Below are 18,722 nucleotides of genomic sequence, written 5' to 3' on the forward strand. Positions count from 1 at the left end.
GCCTGTGTAGTTAGCAAGGGACAGAGGAACTGGGACACAGCCGAAGGAAACTGAGTGCAGAACTGTGGTACATCACCAGAGAATACATAGACTCAGAGTCACATCCCACAGTTGGGGCTTGAGGAGCGCCCGTGAGCCAGTTTTAGGTTAGTCCCTAGGGAGGGAAGGAATGCAGGGTGCAGGCTGACAAATCCCTGTCCATTCTCTGCAGGAAGAAAAGCGAGGATGAAAGAGACAGTATGGGCGGAGACAGCAAATGCACTGTAGCAGGGGAAGCCAGACAGAGAGCCTGCGACTCGCTCATCCTGCCCTCCCTGAAGTGTCTAGTCAGGCCCCTTTCGCAGCGACCTAAAGTAGTTCTTCAGTGTGTTCTCCACGTTGGGTACAGCATATGCCTGAGCTGCATAGATGCCAGTGCAAGTGCCCACCGCGAAGCCCAACACTGCCGATGCCCTCAGCTTGGCCACCACATACCCTGCCAGGAACCCCTTGATGAACGGGGAAGAGAAGACTGAGCTGTCCTGCAGGGAAAACACAAAAGGAAGTCAGTGTGCTCTCCTTTGTAAGCCGGGCTTAGAGTGCTTGACCACTCGCTTGTCCTCACTGCTGACAGCTGTGCTCTTTTCTCCAAAGGTTATCTCAAAATGCTGGAGCTCGGAAAAGAATGTCAGAATCCCAGGGCCAGAGGGCTCTGTCACCTCGTAGCAGGTCTCTGATGGCTCCAACCGCCTTTCCCCGACTCTGCGTTCACACGGCAGCTTACCACCCAGGCTTTGTCTGCGCAGCCCCTGGAATGTTCACCCACTTCTCCTATTTAACGCCTACTTCAGGTCTCAGCTCAATGCTGTTTTCTCCTCCCCTGTTGGTTCTGAGACAAGGTCTCTAGAGTGTAGCACTGGCTGGCCTACAATTCTCTCGGCCCTGAAATTGTGTGCACCACAATGCCCAGTTCAAGTGTCTTTTTTCTCAGGGAAACTTTTCTTGGGTTCTCAGTGTCCATTTGCTAAAATAGAACTCTACCTCCTATTCAACATTCCCAAGAGCACTTGGGGCCCTTACCTGACCTACGCCATTGCTGACTTCATCCTCCACACGCTGCTGTAGGCGCTCCAGCTGGTTCTTGAGGAATGTGAGGTCCTTAAGCTTGGGCAGAGAATCCTAGGACAAGGGAGAGGCTGGCTCCAGCAGACCTGACCCAGTCCCATGCCCTGCTCAGCTTTTATCAGAGGCTAGGAACTAGGTGAGCTGTGGACAACCAAATAAATGTCTTCCTACAAAACCTTCCTGAGATGGCAGGGATAAAGGCAGGCAGATATTGAAAAGCAAAGCACTCACACGGGGCCCAGGGAGGCGACAGAGAGAATGTGCACCAGGAACTTGCAGTGACTTCCCCAGGAGAAGCCGGGGCTTTCTGTCTAGCTTTAGGAAGGGAGCACTGTAAAGTGACGCGCACGCCAGCTGGAAACGGCCATTAGTCTGTCTTCACCGCCGTGTCCCAGGCCCGACAGAGACACCGGCAGGCTGTTAGCGCGTCTGTGGGTGACGCCGGGTTTCTAGAGCGACTGTGGATGACGGGCCGAGGCAGTTCCCTAGGGGCACGGGACGAGGTTGACCTGACGTTTGCCCAGGCCGTTCCAGGCTGAGAGACCACACGGGTGTGTGGCGAGTCAGTGTCCGCACGGGTGCGGCCCGCAAGGCCGGCATCCAGCGAGCGAGCGAGCGAGCCACGGGCGTCTGAACGGGTGATGGGAGCCCGGGGGAAAACAAGAATCTGCCCCTGTCGCCGCCGCTCCGGTGTGAGAAGGCTAAGGAATTTGGAAACCACGCCGACCGGAGCGGACCTCGCTTACCACTCACCTTGTCATCCGCCATCGTCCCCCGCCGAGCCCGCGGCGCACGCGCAGCCCCGCCCCCCAGGTCAAAGGCTACCGCCGTCTTTGCCTTTCGGGAAGGGGCGGGGCGTCCCCCGAGTCACTCGCGGCTGCGCTCGCGGACGCCGCCCCCGGGCCCCTCCCGCCTGGTCTCGGGGTGCGCGCGCGCGCGCGCGCGCGGCGGCCGGGACGTGATGAGCTCAGGCCCCGCGCGGTGACGTCACCCGCGCCCTGGCGCCCGGAGCGCGCGCCTTCTCGCCCGTCCTCGGTCGCCCGAGGAGCTCAGAGTCGCCCGGGCTCGGGTGCGGGGTTCGTGGGACACACGCGCCGAGGCCCGCGAGGACTCGGGGACCCGGACGCCGCGGCGCGGGCTGCTCAGGCCCGCCCCCGGCCGGCCCCTCCCGCCCGGTGTTTGCGCGGCGCCCGCGGGCTCGGCGCTCTCCGGCGCCCAGGCTGGGCGTGTGCGAGGCCCTGCAGCTCCGGAGATCGCCTGGGGCCGAGGGCGCAGGTCGTCGGAGGCGATGTTGGGCAAGGATTACATGCTGGCCATCATTCTGGTCAACTGTGACGGTGTGCGCCAAGGGTCCTCCCGGGAGGGGTGATGGGAGGCTACCGGAGCTCGGACACGGGGTGGAGGTGGGTGGTGTCCCGGGAATGAGAGCCAGGGGTGAGCGAACCTTGATCCTTGCGTGATCTTCAGGACTGGGGAGTTGAGATCTAGGTTTAGGGCTGTCTCCTGTGGAATGCAGCGAGGGTTGTGACGGTGTTGTTGGGAACTCACGGGTAATAAATGTGCCACCTTGATTTAATTCTTTGTTCCTGTAGATGACTTGTGGGGGGACCAAAATCTGGAGGGGGAGACAGGATTGCCCCCCGGCTGGAGAAAGATCCGCGATGCTGCAGGCACTTACTATTGGCATGTACCCAGCGGTAGCACCCAGTGGCAGCGACCATCCTGGGAACTCGGAGGTGCAGAGGACCCTGGAACGGTAGGTAGAATGTGAGGAGGGGGCTTGAGCACACGCGGGGACCAGCGCCTGCTGCTACACTGACCGATCTCTACTCCATAGGGGAAGGAGGGAATTTGGGAGCTGCGACCCCCCAAGGGGAGATCCTTCTCCAGCCTGGACAGTTCATTGAACCGGAGGTAACAGGGGTGGCCCAGGCCAAATGACAACCTTGGGGTTACTGTGCCACTCAAAAATGAAGCTAGACCCACAAATTGATTTTTTTTTTAGACAGGGTCTCAGGTCTCACTGTGTATGCTGCCCCTGGAACTCATACAGATGATACCGTGCCTGCCTCCACAGTTTTGCTTTTAAGCTGTAGTTCTGGACTCTGTCCATTTTGGGCTCAGCTTGTGCTTAGCTTTGTCTCATGCTCTTGCCTTTTGAGTATTTTGAATTTTGTTTGTTACAAGTTCTTATCATTAGGTCTATGTTCTGTGTCCAATGTCCTGACCCATCATATTCCAGTAGACCCATCCATTGGCTTTTTTTTTTTTTTTTGGCCAGAGGTGGGGTGGTGGGGATGGGGTTCCAGAGTCTCTTGTTCTAGTTTGAGGCTTTTGTCCACATATCTTAATTTATATCCATATTTATGTGTTTTAGTCTATGTGTCTTGTATCCTGGATTTCTTCAAATTTTAAACTACAATTTGTTAATTTTATTTATTTATTTATTTATTTGGGTTTATCGAGACAGGGTTTCTCTGTATTGTTTTGGAGGCTGTCCTGGAACTGGCTCTGTAGACCAGGCTGGCCTCAAACTCACAGAGCTCAGCTTGCCTCTGCCTCCCAAGTGCTAAGGTGTGTGCCACCAATGCCTGGCTATAATTTGTTAATTTACTATATTCTGGGTCTTTTGTTCTGGGTTTGCATTTGTGGTCTTATATTTTGGGTCTTGTCCAAAATTCTGTGCTTGATCAAGTAGGCTAGGTTTCATCATTGCCCTTAATGTAGGAATGTTAACCCTTTTGCTGGCTATACTCTATTCTAGTAACTCTCTAACATGGTATGGTGAAGATTCCTATGTCCGGAGCCTGGAGCCAGGAGCTAAGGTAGTTTAAGATGTTGGGAGATCTCCAGGGAAAGATGAGTGGGGTGGGTTAGTGTAAGAACAGCACTCCAGAGTTTATATGTATGGGTCCTGTGTCATCCGCCACTCTGTTCACACCTACTCACTTCTTTTTCTCTGGCTGCTCAGTGCTTTGCAGTCCGCTCTCTGGGCTGGGTTGAAGTGCCCGAGGAGGACCTGGCACCCGGGAGGAGCAGTATTGTTGTCAATAATTGTATCCAGCAGCTGGCCCAGACTCGTAACCGGAGCCAGCCCCACAATGGTGCCTGGGGTGAGGTGAGCTGTCTCATTTCCCTGGGGGTTCAGCCTCCGGCTCAGCAGATGTGGGTTTTTCCTGAATTGCTTGTTTGCCCTGTGAGCCACCTTTACCTGTCTGATCTCTGTCCTTGGCAGGGCCAGAACATATTGATGATCCTTAAGAAGGATGCTATGAGCCTGGTGAATCCCCTGGACCACGGTCTGATCCATTGTCAGCCTCTGGTTCACATCCGTGTCTGGGGTGTGGGCAGCTCCAAGGGCCGGTGAGGACTTCTGCGTTTCCCCAAGCAAGAGTTGCATTACCCTTCCCCCTTGCAGGCTGTGATTCCCACTGATGCTGAACCCTTGGACACAGATCCTCTGATGTGGACCCAGCATGGCCTTCCCTGCCTGGTTCAGTCCTGGTTGGGGTGGGGGGGACCAGCTCAGCAGGGACCAGCTCAGCAGGGACAGATAGGGGAGAGTCTGAGAGGCTGGGCTGATTTTAATCCTGTGCTCCCACATGCTTCTGGAACAGCGACAGGTATGTGACAACTAGGTACTCTGAGCCCTATCCCTGACTTCCCAATTCCAACTGTGCCATATACTTAGAAGCCCCTGCCCCTAACCAGTCTATCCCTGCCCCTGCCAGGGACTTTGCCTTTGTTGCGGGTGACAAAGACAGCTGTATGCTCAAGTGCCATGTGTTTCGCTGTGACGTACCTGCAAAGGCCATTGCAAGTGCTCTGCAGGGGCTCTGCGTACAGGTGAGGGCGGGGAGTGTGGAGTTGGACAGAGTGGGGTTGGCCCCTTACCCTGACTTCTCCTCCTTTTCCTCCTTTGTGTGCCTCATGCTGACTAAACTGTATTTTAGATCTTGTCTGAGAGGATAGGAGTCAGTGGAGAAGCTGCTTGCTGTTCCTCAGATCCTATTTCCCCTGAAGACTTTCCAAGGCAAGGTATGGGAAGGGCTTGCTGCATTGCAACCTCAGGCTGCTTCAGTGAAAGATGGATATGGTAAGGGTGTGGGGTTCCTGGAGAGTCCAGATCCAAGGATCTAAAGCAGTAAATTGAAGGTGCATCTACAGGGTTTCCTTTGCTAATAACAGCTCTAGCTTGAGTCCTGGCACATCCACTAGGGTGGAGAAGCTAGGTGTGGTGAGGTAAGCCTGTAATCTCAGCACTGGGAAGGCAGAGGCAGGAATACCGTCACAAAGTTTAAGGCTGTTTTTCATGGCAAGTTCCAGGCCAGCCAGAGCTGATTACATAGTGGTGTAGTCACAGGAAGGGTGGGGAGAGGGCTGATTGAGTTTCTGTGTTAGATTGTTACTTGATTTGTGTGTTTCAGTGGAGTTGCTGGATGCAGTGAGCCAGGCTGCTCAGAAGTATGAGGCACTGTACATGGGGGTCCTTCCCGTTAACAAAGCCATGGGTGAGGACTGAGGGGGCTGATGGGTGAGGTGTGATTGCATGGTCTTATATAGTTTAGGATATATGCAGTCTTTCAACTTAGAATTCCAAGCTCAGTCCCAACTATTCTTTTCCCATCTTTCTGAATCCCAAGTTAATGGAAGAGTTCTAGAAACTAACTCCCAGCAGACCCTTTCTATCCAAGCCAGACAGCACAGTAGGCATGTCTCCTCAGGTATGGATGTGCTGAATGAGGCCATTGGTACCCTCACTGCCCGGGGGGATCAGAAAACCTGGGTCCCTGCTGTGCTCAGTGTGTCTGACTCTCTGATGACTGCACATCCCATTCAGGTACCACAAGAGGATGAAATTGGGACTTTGGAGGGTGGACAGGCATGTTGAGGTGGGGGTGTCTCTTTACTGGGGTCTGAAAGTATTGGGTCTAGCTGTTGCTTAACTCTGTAGTGATCAGGCTTTGTGTGGGCAGGCAGAGGCTGGTGCAGAGGAAGAGCCGCTGTGGCAGTGCCCTGTGCGCCTTGTAACCTTTATTGGTGTTGGCCGGGACCCGCACACCTTTGGCCTCATCGCTGACCTTGGCTGTCAGAGCTTCCAGTGTGCGGCCTTCTGGTGCCAGCCTCATGCTGGGGGACTCTCTGAAGCTGTGCAAGCTGCCTGCATGGTGAGTTAGGAGTGCAGTGGGAATGGGGGGTGTTTTTCTTGCTCTGTACTGTGGGGTGGGCTCAACATGGGTAGCTCCTCTTAAATCACAACCCGATAATCCCAGGGTCAGATGAGTTTGCTAGTACACCTGGCTCTTAACGCTGTGTTTGCTAAGTTCTGTGTTGGTTACTAATACTCACAAGTCTAGTGCATTTCACATAATAACAGCTGTTCCTGATTTCTCTTTTTTCTTTTTTGTTTTCTCTCTCTCTTTTTTTTTTCTTTTTTCTTTTTTCTCAAGACAGGGTTTCTCTGTGTTGTTCTGGAGGCAGTCCTGGAACTTGCTCAGTAGACCAGGTTGTCCTCAAACTCACAGAGATCTGCCTGCCTCTGTCTCCTGAGTGCTGGGATTAAAGGCGTGCACCACCACCACCTGGCTTATTTCTGATTTCTTAAAGTATGGGGAATGCTAATATAAGGTACACACACATAAACACTCATGGGCACACTCATATAACACCTTTCAGCATGTAGGTAAAGTGCTGTATAGAGTGGGTACCATTTGTCTGATTCAACATGCTTCTGGGTGTGTGGGCATTTCAATGTAGGATGCTTAAGCTACATTAATTCAGTTCACTTATTCATTAAACAAATGAGTATAGGGGTCAGTTACTATAATTCTGAGAATTCGTTGATACAGAAAGTACTCACAGCCTTTGCCATCACAGAATAGAACAGAAATACATCAGAAACAAGTTACATACATGATGATGGAGATGCTTCCTCAAGTGGCAGGACAGCCACCTGTAGGGGAAAAGAAAAGGCACCCAATGGAGTATGCCAGGTGAAGAGACAGCAGATATGCCAGAGAACCTCAGGAGTGGATATAAGAAGGATGTTAGTGGTTAGAGTACCTGAAAACATGGTGTGCGTGGCCTGCAAGAGGGTGTAATGATAGATGAGAACAGAGAATGACAGAAACAGGTCGTGAGAACTTCGAGATTAGCCTTGGACACTGAGGACCTTTGAAGGACTTTAAGCAGGACGTTGAAGTGAGATCTGTAGATTTTGCCTACTTAAGCTACAGTGCAAGTAAACTATAGGAGGTAGAAAGCTAAGTAGTATCTGCTCTGAGTAATCTAAATGAGAGTTTGATTAGGACAGCTATTTTGGGAATGGGTTGGCTTTATAGACTTTCTCTTCACTAGAGAATCTGTTTTTCCAGATATTGTTACAGAACAATGAGGGATGGAGGAGAGTCTCTTCTGGTAGGTGTAGTTAAGAGTGCAAACTTTGGCCAGGTAGTGATGACACACGCCTTTAATCCCAGCCCTCTGGAAGCAGAGGTCTACCAAGATGGTCTACAGAATGAGTTCCAAGATAGCCAAGGCTGCACAGAGAAACTGTCTCGAAAAACCAAAAAACAAAAGTTCAAGCTTTACAGCTGGACAGACTTACATCAGAATGCCAGGTCTAACATTTTCTATTTGTGAGACCTTAGACCAGTGGTTCTCAATCTTCTTAATGCAATGATCCTTTATTACAATTCCTCTTGTTGTGGTGACCGCTCCATAAAGTGATTTCATTGCTACTTCATAACTGTAATTTTGCTACTGTTACAAATGGTAATGTAAGCACAATTACTTAAAATGTAAATAAAGAAAATCTGTTATGCAGGATATATGATTCCCCTACTGGTTAAGAACCACTGTCCTAGACAAATCATTTCTCTCCGAACCTAGATATTGTCATTTGCAAGATGAGTATAGTAACGACTCATAAATAACTAGGTTAAATTAAATTATCATACAAAGCACTTAACACAGTGTTTAGCTTTCCTTAAGTGCTCAGTAAATGTCAAGTTTTATGTTTTTGTTGCTGAGCTATCTGGGAATGCTATGGGAAGACATGATTATCAGACGAAATTCTTGGCCAGTTACCTGCCTCACAGAAGCTTTCAGGGACCTAAGGGCAGAGAGCTGGATGTTCACACTCAACTTCTTCCTAGGTCCAGTACCAGAAGTGTCTGGTGGCCTCAGCAGCTCGGGGTAAGACCTGGGGTGCCCAGGCCCGTGCCCGCCTTCGGCTCAAGCGGACCAGCTCCATGGACTCCCCTGGTGGCCCTCTGCCTCCCCCCCTACTCAAAGGAGGAGTTGGGGGTGCTGGAGCAGCTCCTCGAAAGAGGGGTGTCTTCTCATTTCTTGATGCCTTCAGGCTAAAACCTTCTCTTCTCCACATGTCCTAGATTGATCTTAGAGGCTGGGGAAGGAGGCTGTATACTCTTACAGTCCCCAGGGCTCTGTAGCCTCTCACCTTCCTGCCTATCCCTGATCCTTGCCTACCCTGTATTTATTATCAAGTTTGTTGTTTATATGGATGGCTGAGAGGCCCTGCACTATAACTTAGGCTCCTAGTGCCCTTTTCCTTGGGTTCTTTTGCTCCTTGACCTGTCCAACCCTGGACAATTGGCTCTACCTCAGCAACTTTATAGCAGAACCAGTGCAAATAAAAATCCCTCAGTGACCTCACTAGTTGTGAGTATATTAGACACGGGAAACGGTTGGGGGCCATCAGCCTGTGTGAGGTGGGTGTGTATGCTTGGTGTTGGTGACTGTATTTAGTCACAGTGAAGACATGGTTCATAATGGAAATCTGACTGCATTCATTCAGCACTTTTTACAGGTTTCTGGTATCAGATATTAAAGTAGGCTTATTTGTCAGGATTCCTTCTGAGACTTTCAGAGGAGAAACGACCAAATCAGAAAATACCAGGAACTACCAGAGGGTTGTGGGAGCTCAGATGAGACTTATAAAGGTATTTCAGAAGACTTCTGAAGAGTTTACATATTTGAGTGCTGAAGATCTCGTTAGTAAGCCTAGAGAAAATGTAAAAATTGTACAGGGCAGTACACTGATATGCAAGCTTCCAGAGGTTGACGTGGTTAGGGTCAGCAGGTACTTTTGGTGTTTGAATTTGTTCCTGAGAGCAAGCTAGGAGACATTAGAAAAACCTGTTTGGTGCCACGTGACAGATCATTAGCCATTTGTCCCTAAGGAATTGGTGCCTGGCTGTCTGGGCAGCAGGACTCAGTGACCGAGCGAGCTACCGCCCCGGAAATGACGCGCTGCCCCGCTGGCGGTGCGGAAGTGGAGATGGCGGAGCTCTATGTAAAGCCGGGTGAGCTCTGCTGGTGGGCGGTTGGGGGTACTTGGAGCGAACTCTTGACACCCCTCCACTCCAGACCCCAGAGTAACCTCGGTTGGGTTCCCGGTGTGGTTTCACACACTTCCTTGCCTTCGCAGGCAACAAGGAACGCGGCTGGAACGACCCTCCGCAGTTCTCGTACGGGCTGCAGACTCAGACTGGTGGACCCAAACGCACACCCCTTACTAAAAGGGTCGCGGCCCCACAGGATGGATCCCCTAGAGGTGCGTGAGAGCCGTGGGCGGAACTCTCTACGGAGAGATAGTCTGGGATACCTGTCCCATTGGACTCGATTAGGAGGGGGCCTCAACGCAGGCGCTTTTTGAGCCCGTTCTTCCTGCATTCCTGGTCAGTAAATGCTGTTGGGCAAAAGGACTGTGCTCATTCAGACTCTTTCCTGCCTAGACCTCTTCCCAGAATACTGTGGCCTTTGTGTTATAAGCATCTCAAACTTTGTTATTTATTCATTTGTTTAATTGGTATTTACTGAGCACTTGTCAAGACCCAGGAACGGTTTGAGTGCAAACCAAAACGCAGTGAACAAGCTAAAAGGCCTTCTTGGTAGGGACTCTGGAGAGAAAACGGGGAAATCAATGGTTTCCAAGGTGTCTGGGGGTGCTAGTTAAGTAAATATTTAAGTCAACATGGAAATGTGACTGAGAGGCACTAAAAAACGAAAAAGCATTTTAAGCACAAGAAACAGGTAAGTGCAAATTCTCTGAGATGAGAACAACTTTGCCTGGTTCAGAAATCGGAGTGCTCCAAAAAACTTTTTTTAGTGGAATGTTGGAAGATAGGTTTGGAGGTGGGATGCTGTATTTGATTTGATGTAATGGACTTGAACATCAATCCCTTATGGAGAGGGTGTGGATTTTCATACCTTGTCTAAAACAGTGAAGTGAATGGGCTTTGATAGTAAATAATACAGCCCATTTGTACATTCACGGTATGAAAGAGCAAAGGCCAAGAACTGATCATAAGGGAGAAAAGAAATAATCATAGGAGGGAGGCCGAAAGACATAGGTGTGGACTGCAAAGTATGAGTGGAGAGGTGTCTTTTTAACTGTTGAGCCATTTTTCCAGCCTGAGAGATGCCCTTTTGATAGGAGCAAGCACCTTCTGAGGAAGGAATGTGGCCACAATGGGTGGCGGGTCGACTAAGAGAGAGCTGGGCATGGTAGGTAGTGTATGGCTGTGGTCTCAGTATTCAGGAAGCTGAGGCAGGAGGAGTGCCAGAAGTTTGAAGCCAGTCTGGGCTAGAGTGAAACACTGCCTCAAACAACAACAGCAAAAAAAAAAAAAAAAAAAAAAATCCCATTTGGTGGCTTTATCAGTGAAGTAAGAGGCATGGCCAAAAATAGGAAAAGGAAGTATCTACAGAATGTGAAATTTAGAGATATGAAATGCAGTTTTCTGTACTTCTTAAAATCTGCCCATGAAAAGTGTTAAACTATATTGGGGGACTGGAGAAATGTCTCAGTAGTTAAGAGTACTTGCTGCTCTTCTAAAGAAACTGAGTTTGGTTCCCTACATGCTTTGGTTTAACCAATAAAACAGGGCAGTAGGAAGTAAAAGTTGAGCTAGAGTTGAGGAGCTGTGACCAGATTTTGTAGCTGATGGAAATATTGTCAACAAAGAGAAATGGGAGATGGGAATAAAATGATCAACAGAGGGTACTAAGCCTTGTTGCTTGATCTAGTTTGAACATTTCAGTCCCAACTTCAGAAACTTCTGGACCACCTTCAGTGGGTCATCCACCTCCTTCAAGTAAGGCCTCCAGGCCTCCACCTATGGGGACATGTCCTGCTGCTAGTGTGGAGCCCCCAAGCTCCCCAGTCACTGAATCTGAAGCTCTGATTGAAGATGTATTGAGACCTCTGGAACAGGCACTGGAGGACTGCCGTGGCCACACAAAGGTAGGACGATTCTTTTTTGTGTTTCTTTGAGACACGGTTTCTCTGTATTGCTTTGGAGGCTGTCCTGGAACTAGCTCTTGTAGACCAGGCTGGTCTTAACTCACAGAGATCCGCCTGCCTCTGCCTCCCAAGTGCTGGGAATAAAGGTCTGCGCCACCACCACCTGGCTAGGCCCTTAAGGAATCTCCCAGTCGTTCCAGGAAAATGGACATTGATTTGAGGGACCAGCCAGTAGTAGAGGATTTGTGGGAATGAATTGTATTGAATTCCTATTAGTGAATTACAAGCTTATTTTTGTAAATTGAGGTCATTCAGCATGTACTCAGTCTGGGAGAGAGAGAGAGGGAGATGGAAGAAAAGGGGGAGGGAGAGAGAGAGAGAGAGAGAGAGACAGAGAGAGAGAGAGAGAGAGAGAAGACTTTGTATGAAGGTTTCTTCAGCTCTCTGTATACAAAGGATTGAAGAAGGGGTGATGCAGCATGGTAGTCCCACCTTTAGCCAGGTTCTCCTTATTTGAACAGTTAACATTAAGATGAGTCTCTGGAGGCTGGAGAGATGATAGCTCAGAGATAGCTCATTGGCTGCTCTTCCAGAGATCTTTGACTTCAATTCTTAGCAACCACATGGTGGCTCACAACCACCTATAGTGAGATCTGGTGTCCTCTGCTGGCATGCAGGCATACATGTAGCCAGAATACCGTATAAATAGTAAGTAAAAATCTTTTTTAAAAAGTCTCTGGTGGGCTGAGAAATTTATGGCTCTTCTCATGTGTATCTTTTGACTCTGGAGGTTCATAGGTTTTATCATATCCATAGTGAGTGTGTGGCAGGGGGAACGACCCTCTAACATTGGGTAAAGGAATATGAACTCTAATGACCAAGCGTCAAACTCATGAGAACGCAAGCACACAGGCAGCACTGAGCTGGACGGGTTCCTGTCTCAGAAACAGGTGTATGATGACATCAGCCGACGCTTGGCACTGCTTCAGGAACAGTGGACTGGAGGGAAGCTGTCAATGCCTGTGAAGAAGAGGATGGCGCTACTAGTGCAAGGTATGGGCGGGGTCCTTTATCCTGCCACCGATGGTTGCACTGACACGTGAAGAGGTCTTACTGACTGGGAAGGGAGGAATGGCAGACATGACTTACATTGCCATTTGCTTGCTCAAGCCCTGTTTCTCCTCAGAACTTTTACACCACCAGTGGGATGCAGCAGATGACATTCACCGCTCACTCATGGTTGACCATGTGACTGAGGTCAGTCAGTGGATGGTGGGAGTTAAAAGATTAATTGCAGAAAAGAGGAGTCTGTCTTCAGAGGAGGCCAAAGAAGAGAAGTCGACAGTGACACCCGAGAACCAGACAGTACTGGGCTTCCACAGCCTTCATAACCCTGGGGGCTCCCCGGACTCACTCAAATGATCTATCTATGCCTTGGTGTGGAAGGCTCTTTTCACTTGGCTCCCATTACCACCAGGGGAGACTATTGGCCCTGTTGGGCCTGACCAAAGATTCTATCTGGGCCACTGCAAGATCACTTGTTACTCATAATATGTACATTTCAATAAACATCCCAATGGTGGCAAGTGGGTAGGAAAGATGAGCCATTCGGATGCTGGTTCTTTGTGATGTCAGCTTTCCTGCTCCATGAATACCATGACTTGCTCCATTCATCAAGGGCTTTGATGGGCATAACCATATTGCTACCTGCTTTTCTCAGAGTTAGACTGAAAAGCGCATTCTTTGTGAAGTGGTAGGCATGTTGTTGTTGGCTAATTTCATTTCAGCCTGAGAATAGATTGAAACATCAGAAGAGACTATTTGCTGTGTCTTTGGTGTATTGTTACTAGAGTCAGTGATTGGGGTTTCTGCTGTTTAAAATGAAGGAGAAAAAGATTGGATTTCAACATTTCTGTTGGGTGTAAGTAGCATGCACCTATGATCCTAACATTTGAGACATGAGGCAGGAAGAGGAGTTCAAGTTATCCTGTATTACTTAGTGAGTTTGAGGCCACCTTAATGTTGAAATGTTGTTTTAACAAAGATTAGATTACTGATATTTGAGGTTACCCCATTTTGGGTTTGTCTTTGCTTTTTTTTTCTTTCTTTAGACAGGGTTTCTTTGTGTAGCTCTGACTGCCCTGAACTTGCTCTGCAAACCAGGCTGGCCTTGAACTGAGTTCTGCCTGCCTCTGCTTCCTAAGTGTTGGGGTAAAAGGTATAAACCATCACCGCCAGGCTAGTCTTTTTCAAAAAGATTTACTTATGTGAGTGTTCTATCTGCATATTTGCCTATACCCAGAAGAGGATATCAAATCTCATTATAGAAGGTTGTGAGACATTTTTAGTTGCTGGGACTTGAATTCAAGACCTTTAGAAGAGCAACCATGGCTCTTTTAACTGCTGAGCCATCTCTCCAGCCCCCCACCAATCTTTTTTTTAACACTTTTTAAAAAAAGAAATAGCTGAAACCAGAAAATGTACTGGTGGTTATGCTGGTAAGAGACACAAAGTTTCCAGGATTGAAGGGGGATTGGTATTAGGAGGCAGGAAGCAGAATAGGTAGGGGAGACACTGGGGGTGTCTTCCAGGAGTCCACTTTACAGATGGTTGGGGACCTTGCTTACTGGAAAGACAGAACAGCCAGCCGTTGGCAAGGCTCAGGCTATTGCTCTTTATGGCCTGGCAACTCCAGTAGCCTTCTCATAGCCTGCCTCAAGCCCTAATTGCTGCAGGAAGTGGGAACAGACTTGGTGCCTCTTAATCAGGGCTGCTGGGTTCCTTAGCTGTGTGGCTGAGAGGTGAGCACTGAGGAGAACACTGGAGCCAAGGCATTTTTGTTGAATGTTTACTAAGCAGCCAGACAGAAGGTGACATACTCTGTTTCCCAGTGCCAGCCCTGAGGGGAGGGCCAGGGTTTTGGGAGGAATATATATAGACCAGAGAAAGCTAAGGGCTTGGCAAGTAAGTGCCCACTGCTATCCCTGGTCCAGCTGCCTCAGAACTAAAGGAAGCCCAGAACCAAGAAGTCACTCTTCAGGTTAGATGAGGCCAGCAGTGGCATAAGGGATCCTTCTGTGACTCCACACAGGTCATCCCATTGGATTACATGTCCATTTCAAATTGTTCGTCATCTGGGGAGAGAAGTCAAAAGAGCAGTTACTGCAGGAACCCCTCTTGGAATCAAACCCCAACTCTACTTCACAAAGGCATTTAACTGCTAGTTCTACTTTCTTACCGGTTATCTCTTCCTCTGTCTGCTTCTGTTCCTTCAGCAACTCCAGTTTGGAGGGTGGGACTGTTGGGGGAGTTGTGACCCCGGGAATCTGAGGGAGGCAGCAGGGAGGTGTCCGGGCAATGGGTGAGTTCTTGCACTCCAGCAGGAACTTTCGATCGTAGATGATCTTGGTGCCTTTGAAGGAGTAAGGACTCAAGTTGAGAACCAGGAACTTGAACACATTACTGCCCAGCTAGGATTCAGCAAGTCATACCACAAAAGACATGCCCAGCCAGCCTAAACAACAAGGCAATTTGAATATTGTAGCTAGTCTAAATAGGTGCTTTGGGCTAGGATAGTGGTTGTAGTCTTGAGGAGGAACACCACACTTTAGAGCACTTCGGACTGTTGTTAGTCTACAGTTCACAGCTATTGCTTTGGTACGGTGAGGCCTCACTGTCCAGCCTCTCAGCAGTGCGGCTCCCTGGGCTCTCACACCTCTTGCAAGGGAGAGGTGCATTCTTTGGAAAACATGTACTCCCCTCTAAGTCCTTTAGGGCTAGCTTCACCTATGGTCACATGGCCAGCAGTGTCCCCAAAGAGCCCTGCCCTAGTCTTGCGTTCCCTGTACACTTGCCAGCCCAGTGGCTGCACCACTACATAACACTTGCTTCCTGTTGTGCCACTTGGCTATTGCAACGGTTCTCAACCCGTGGGTCTCGACTCTCACAGTGGTCACCCAAGACCATCAGAAAACACAGGTGTTTATGAGTCATAACAGTAGCAAAATTGCAGTTATGAAGTAGCAATGGAAGCAATCTTATGGTTGAGGGCCACCACAACATGAACTGTTTAAAGGGTTGCAGCATTAGCACGGAGCATAGTGAGTTACTGCCCAGAACTACCAGGAAGCCAGTTGTAAAGCAATGTTGGATTGCTTTGAGTCTTTTTTGTAAAACAGCTTCAAACAGTCTCTCTCAACGCTATAATCTAGAGAGAAGCCCGCAGAAGCAATTCCAAGGTCCAACTCACCCTACCCCACCCCCATACTGTCCCACAGAGCACAACCCCTTGCCCTGCCTGCTGACCTCCCGGGGTAGTTGCATATAGTGTGCCCCCCGGTGTGGTGCTGTAGCCATCTGAAATCCGGTCTTGGCACCCCGGAATAGGGCAACTCGTGGACGTGGACATAGCGAGCAGCAGGAAGGCAAATAGCGGGTGCCTTGAAAGTGCGGAAAGCAGGTCTGAGGTGTAGGCAGTCTCAGGTGACCACGTGTGGCAGCAGGCAACAACACTAGGTTACGTCACACCCGGGGGGGGGCATTGGCTAGTCACTCAAACTGAGGGTTCCGCCCACCCGCCCAGCAACTCTCAGGCTCTGCTCTCACTTGATGTTGAGAAGTTTATTTGCTGGTTACTCCTGGATGCCTGGAGTTACAGCTGTGCTCATTTCTTTCAACAGTTTCAGAGAGTAATGCACTTATTAACCATGCTTTATGATAAAAACATGCCCACAGATCTTGTAGAAGACAGGATCCCACCTGAGTGACTAGATTTTTGGGTCCTTCAGTCCAGCTTTGTAGTGAGTGCCCCTGGTAGCAAATTGCTGTACTTGGTTAAAGAGTCTTGATGGCTTGCCCTTTGAGCAAAGCAGGAAGTCAGAGGCTTTTTCACCAGGTCTACTCAGAGTTCAGTAAGCTAGGGGATGGGGGCAGGGAAGGCTGTAGTCAAGACATCAAGAATGTAGAAGTCAGCCCTTTGATGGACATAGCTAATTATGGGCTTGATGAGGAAGGCTTTGCCTGTTAGCTCTCTGGAAAGGAACATCAAAGATAGACTTGCCTTAGAGAATGAACTTTATTTTTCAGATACTATCTCACTGTGTAGTCCTGGCTGGTCTGAACTTGGTCTTTAGACCAGGCTGACTTTCTTTTTTTTTCTTCCCCTCCCCTCAGGCTGACTTTCAACTCAGAAATCTGTCTGCCTTTGCCGCTCAGTGTTGTTTAAAGGAATGTGCCAACAAGCCTGGCTGAGCTTGATATGATAGACAATTCCTTTAATGCAGAAGCTGTAGGTTTTCAGAATCACATTCCAGGTAGCAGGTGTACATATATTTTATTATTCCCCCAAAGGTATTGGAGTCTTACAAAGTGGTGCAAGTCTAAGTAGACTGTGGATAACTGTAACAATTTCACTTTTAAGCAAAGTGAAAAAGTCGCCTGATAATTAAGACCGGGGGCATGGAGTAAAGAGGATGGAGGTACTGAAATGAATCCATTGGGCAGTGGCAATGGAGACAGAAAAATGGATGAAATTCAGATACACAAAGCACAAAGTGAGCGGGGCATTGGTGGCGCACGCCTTTAATCCCCGTACTCGGGAGGCAGAGGCAGTCTCTGTGAGTTCGAGGTCAGCCTGGTCTACAGAGTGAGTTTCAGGACAGCCTCCAAAGCCACACAGAAAAACCCTGTCTCAAAAAACCAAAAAGAGAAAGAAAAAGAAAAAGTTCCATCTCTGGGACCTCACAAAGTGGAACGAAAGAACTAATTTCTGCAAGCTGTTCTCTTAACACAGGCTCAGTAACATGCCCCTCTCCCCAACAAATGTAATAATAATAATAAAAAAAACTAAAGGTGGAAGGCCAAGTGATCTGATCAAGGGCAAGCTAAGGAAAATAGAGATAAGCTAGGTTACTCCCAACCTCCTGATTTGACAATGTTGGTACCTGGAACAGTAAAAAGGGAAAACAAAAAGGGCATATCTTATGTTAATCAATGAATACTGTGTGCAGAGTAAAAAGACAGAGCACTATAAGGAGCTGCAGTTACTGCTCAGTTCAAGGGAAAAACTACTTATTCAGATATGAATGAAATGAAATACAAGAGTATACCCGGGGTGCTGTCAATTGAGAAGATGCAATGCAAGAAGAGTTCTACTACACTTATATTTAATTAAGAAAATGATTCACCAAAACAGACTGAGGGAAAAAAAAATAGAACTCAAGGGGCTGACTGGGAAGGCAGAGGCAGGCAGACCCTCAAGTCTGAGGCCACCCTGGTCTACAGAGAGAGAGAGACAACACAAAAATGATAGGGTTTCCAAGAAAGGTGCATGTGAAGTGTTTGTTATCTTTCTTCTTTTAATTTCTACTATAAAACAGCAACTAGTACTAATACTATTGCTTTTCTTAGGTAACTTTTCTATAAACATACTATGGGCTGACAAGGCTAGGAAACTAGAAAGCCAGACTCCACTTTATCTGTGTTGTATACAGCACAGATAAAGCATCAGAAGTTTAAGTCACAGGGTTAACACTAATTACCATGTGGTACAGAAACAAAAACACAACCAACTAACCAAAACCTATGCCTGGGATTAACTACAGTTAAAGCTATAAGGCAAATACCAGGCCTCAATAGGGTGGGAGGATGGGGGGATGGGAGGGGGTGCAGGAGGAGGAGAGGGAGAGGGAACTGGGATTGACATGTAAAACAAGCTACTTAAAATTAAAAAAAAAAAAAAACCAGACCTATACCACTTAAGCAAATATTTTGAATTCCAAATAGTACCACCAAAATTAAGCAAAACAAGCTGGGTTTGGTGACACACACCTTTTCTCCCAGCACTGGGGAGGCAGAGGCAGCTGGATCGCCTATATAAGTAAAAAATATTCACAGACAGGTTTGAAATCAGGTAGTGTGTTCATGATCTTGTTCTCTAAGTCTTGAAGCCCAGGCTTATGTCTGCTGTTATTATTTTGATATTGAGGATTTCCTATTTTGTTCACGTTGGTATTGAGCTCCTAGGCTCAAATGGTCCTTCTATCAAAGGTAAAACTTGTTATACATGGCTCTTTCCTAGTGTTGAAGACCTTTGGATGACATTGTAAACCCAGAAGAGGCAAACAACCCTGTAGGAAAACAGCTTCTGAACATCTTGTTCTGTGACTAGCAGGAAGTATTTCTACCAAATAGTATAGCTTGTCATATATTCCTAGAGGACCCTGTCCCAGGGTGAGGGTTGTGATGACGTTGCATTTTCTATTTACCCTCAGTGATTTGGCAATTGACCACAGACTAGGTCTCTCACCTTCACTCTCTAATTTAGGAAATGAATGTGGAAAGGTAGTTT

At 48.4% G+C, this 18,722-nt stretch overlaps 4 protein-coding genes across 15 annotated transcripts in view; 2 read left to right on the forward strand and 2 right to left on the reverse strand.

Moving 5' to 3' along the window:
* Window positions 1-63: 63 nt before the first annotated feature.
* Window positions 64-1,956, reverse strand: LOC101831927 (SLC35A4 upstream open reading frame protein). Its single transcript, XM_013112756.3, has 3 exons — window positions 1,858-1,956; window positions 1,060-1,158; window positions 64-521 (listed from the first exon to the last, which is right to left on the reverse strand). The coding sequence occupies exons 1-3, from the start codon at window positions 1,870-1,872 to the stop codon at window positions 324-326; spliced, it is 312 nt and encodes a 103-aa protein (XP_012968210.1). The 5' UTR covers window positions 1,873-1,956; the 3' UTR covers window positions 64-323.
* A 155-nt stretch (window positions 1,957-2,111) lies between these two features.
* On the forward strand, window positions 2,112-8,781 carry Apbb3 (amyloid beta precursor protein binding family B member 3). Of its 5 annotated transcripts, none has more exons than XM_013112732.3 (13): window positions 2,112-2,441; window positions 2,697-2,860; window positions 2,942-3,018; window positions 3,869-3,929; window positions 4,076-4,222; window positions 4,340-4,467; window positions 4,722-4,727; window positions 4,836-4,950; window positions 5,058-5,142; window positions 5,532-5,615; window positions 5,829-5,944; window positions 6,081-6,272; window positions 8,262-8,781. In XM_013112732.3, exons 1-13 carry the CDS (start codon window positions 2,393-2,395, stop codon window positions 8,496-8,498), a joined length of 1,461 nt encoding a protein of 486 aa, XP_012968186.1. In that variant the 5' UTR covers window positions 2,112-2,392; the 3' UTR covers window positions 8,499-8,781. The 5 variants fall into 5 exon arrangements, with proteins under 5 accessions (XP_012968186.1, XP_040597889.1, XP_021082338.1 ...); XM_040741955.1 differs by lacking the exon at window positions 8,262-8,781 and adding an exon at window positions 6,559-8,074 and having other exon boundaries at window positions 2,267-2,441; XM_013112733.3 differs by lacking the exon at window positions 4,722-4,727 and adding an exon at window position 4,667 and having other exon boundaries at window positions 2,269-2,441; window positions 4,816-4,950.
* Sra1 (steroid receptor RNA activator 1) lies at window positions 8,516-12,977 on the forward strand. 3 transcript variants are annotated; one of them, XM_005069229.4, is made up of 5 exons: window positions 8,516-9,431; window positions 9,557-9,682; window positions 11,172-11,374; window positions 12,319-12,427; window positions 12,561-12,977. In XM_005069229.4, the coding sequence occupies exons 1-5, from the start codon at window positions 9,371-9,373 to the stop codon at window positions 12,794-12,796; spliced, it is 735 nt and encodes a 244-aa protein (XP_005069286.1). In that variant the 5' UTR covers window positions 8,516-9,370; the 3' UTR covers window positions 12,797-12,977. The 3 variants fall into 3 exon arrangements, with proteins under 3 accessions (XP_005069286.1, XP_012968188.1, XP_005069287.1); XM_013112734.3 differs by having other exon boundaries at window positions 8,924-9,431; window positions 12,325-12,427; XM_005069230.4 differs by having other exon boundaries at window positions 8,924-9,431; window positions 12,319-12,324; window positions 12,561-12,626.
* A 1,231-nt stretch (window positions 12,978-14,208) lies between these two features.
* Window positions 14,209-18,722, reverse strand: part of LOC101832879 (ankyrin repeat and KH domain-containing protein 1) — a 103,805-nt gene continuing 99,291 nt past the window's right edge. For all 6 annotated transcript variants that reach the window (XM_013112718.3, XM_040741952.1, XM_013112717.3 and 3 more), the window contains 2 exons: window positions 14,613-14,786; window positions 14,209-14,508 (listed from right to left, as the gene is read on the reverse strand). In XM_013112718.3, coding sequence (XP_012968172.1) covers window positions 14,505-14,508; window positions 14,613-14,786 — 178 coding nt within the window. In that variant the 3' untranslated portion in view covers window positions 14,209-14,504. The remainder of the gene's footprint in view (window positions 14,509-14,612; window positions 14,787-18,722) is intronic.

Source organism: Mesocricetus auratus, unplaced genomic scaffold, assembly GCF_017639785.1.
Source record: "Mesocricetus auratus isolate SY011 unplaced genomic scaffold, BCM_Maur_2.0 Super-Scaffold_6730, whole genome shotgun sequence".
Lineage (NCBI taxonomy): Eukaryota > Metazoa > Chordata > Mammalia > Rodentia > Cricetidae > Mesocricetus > Mesocricetus auratus.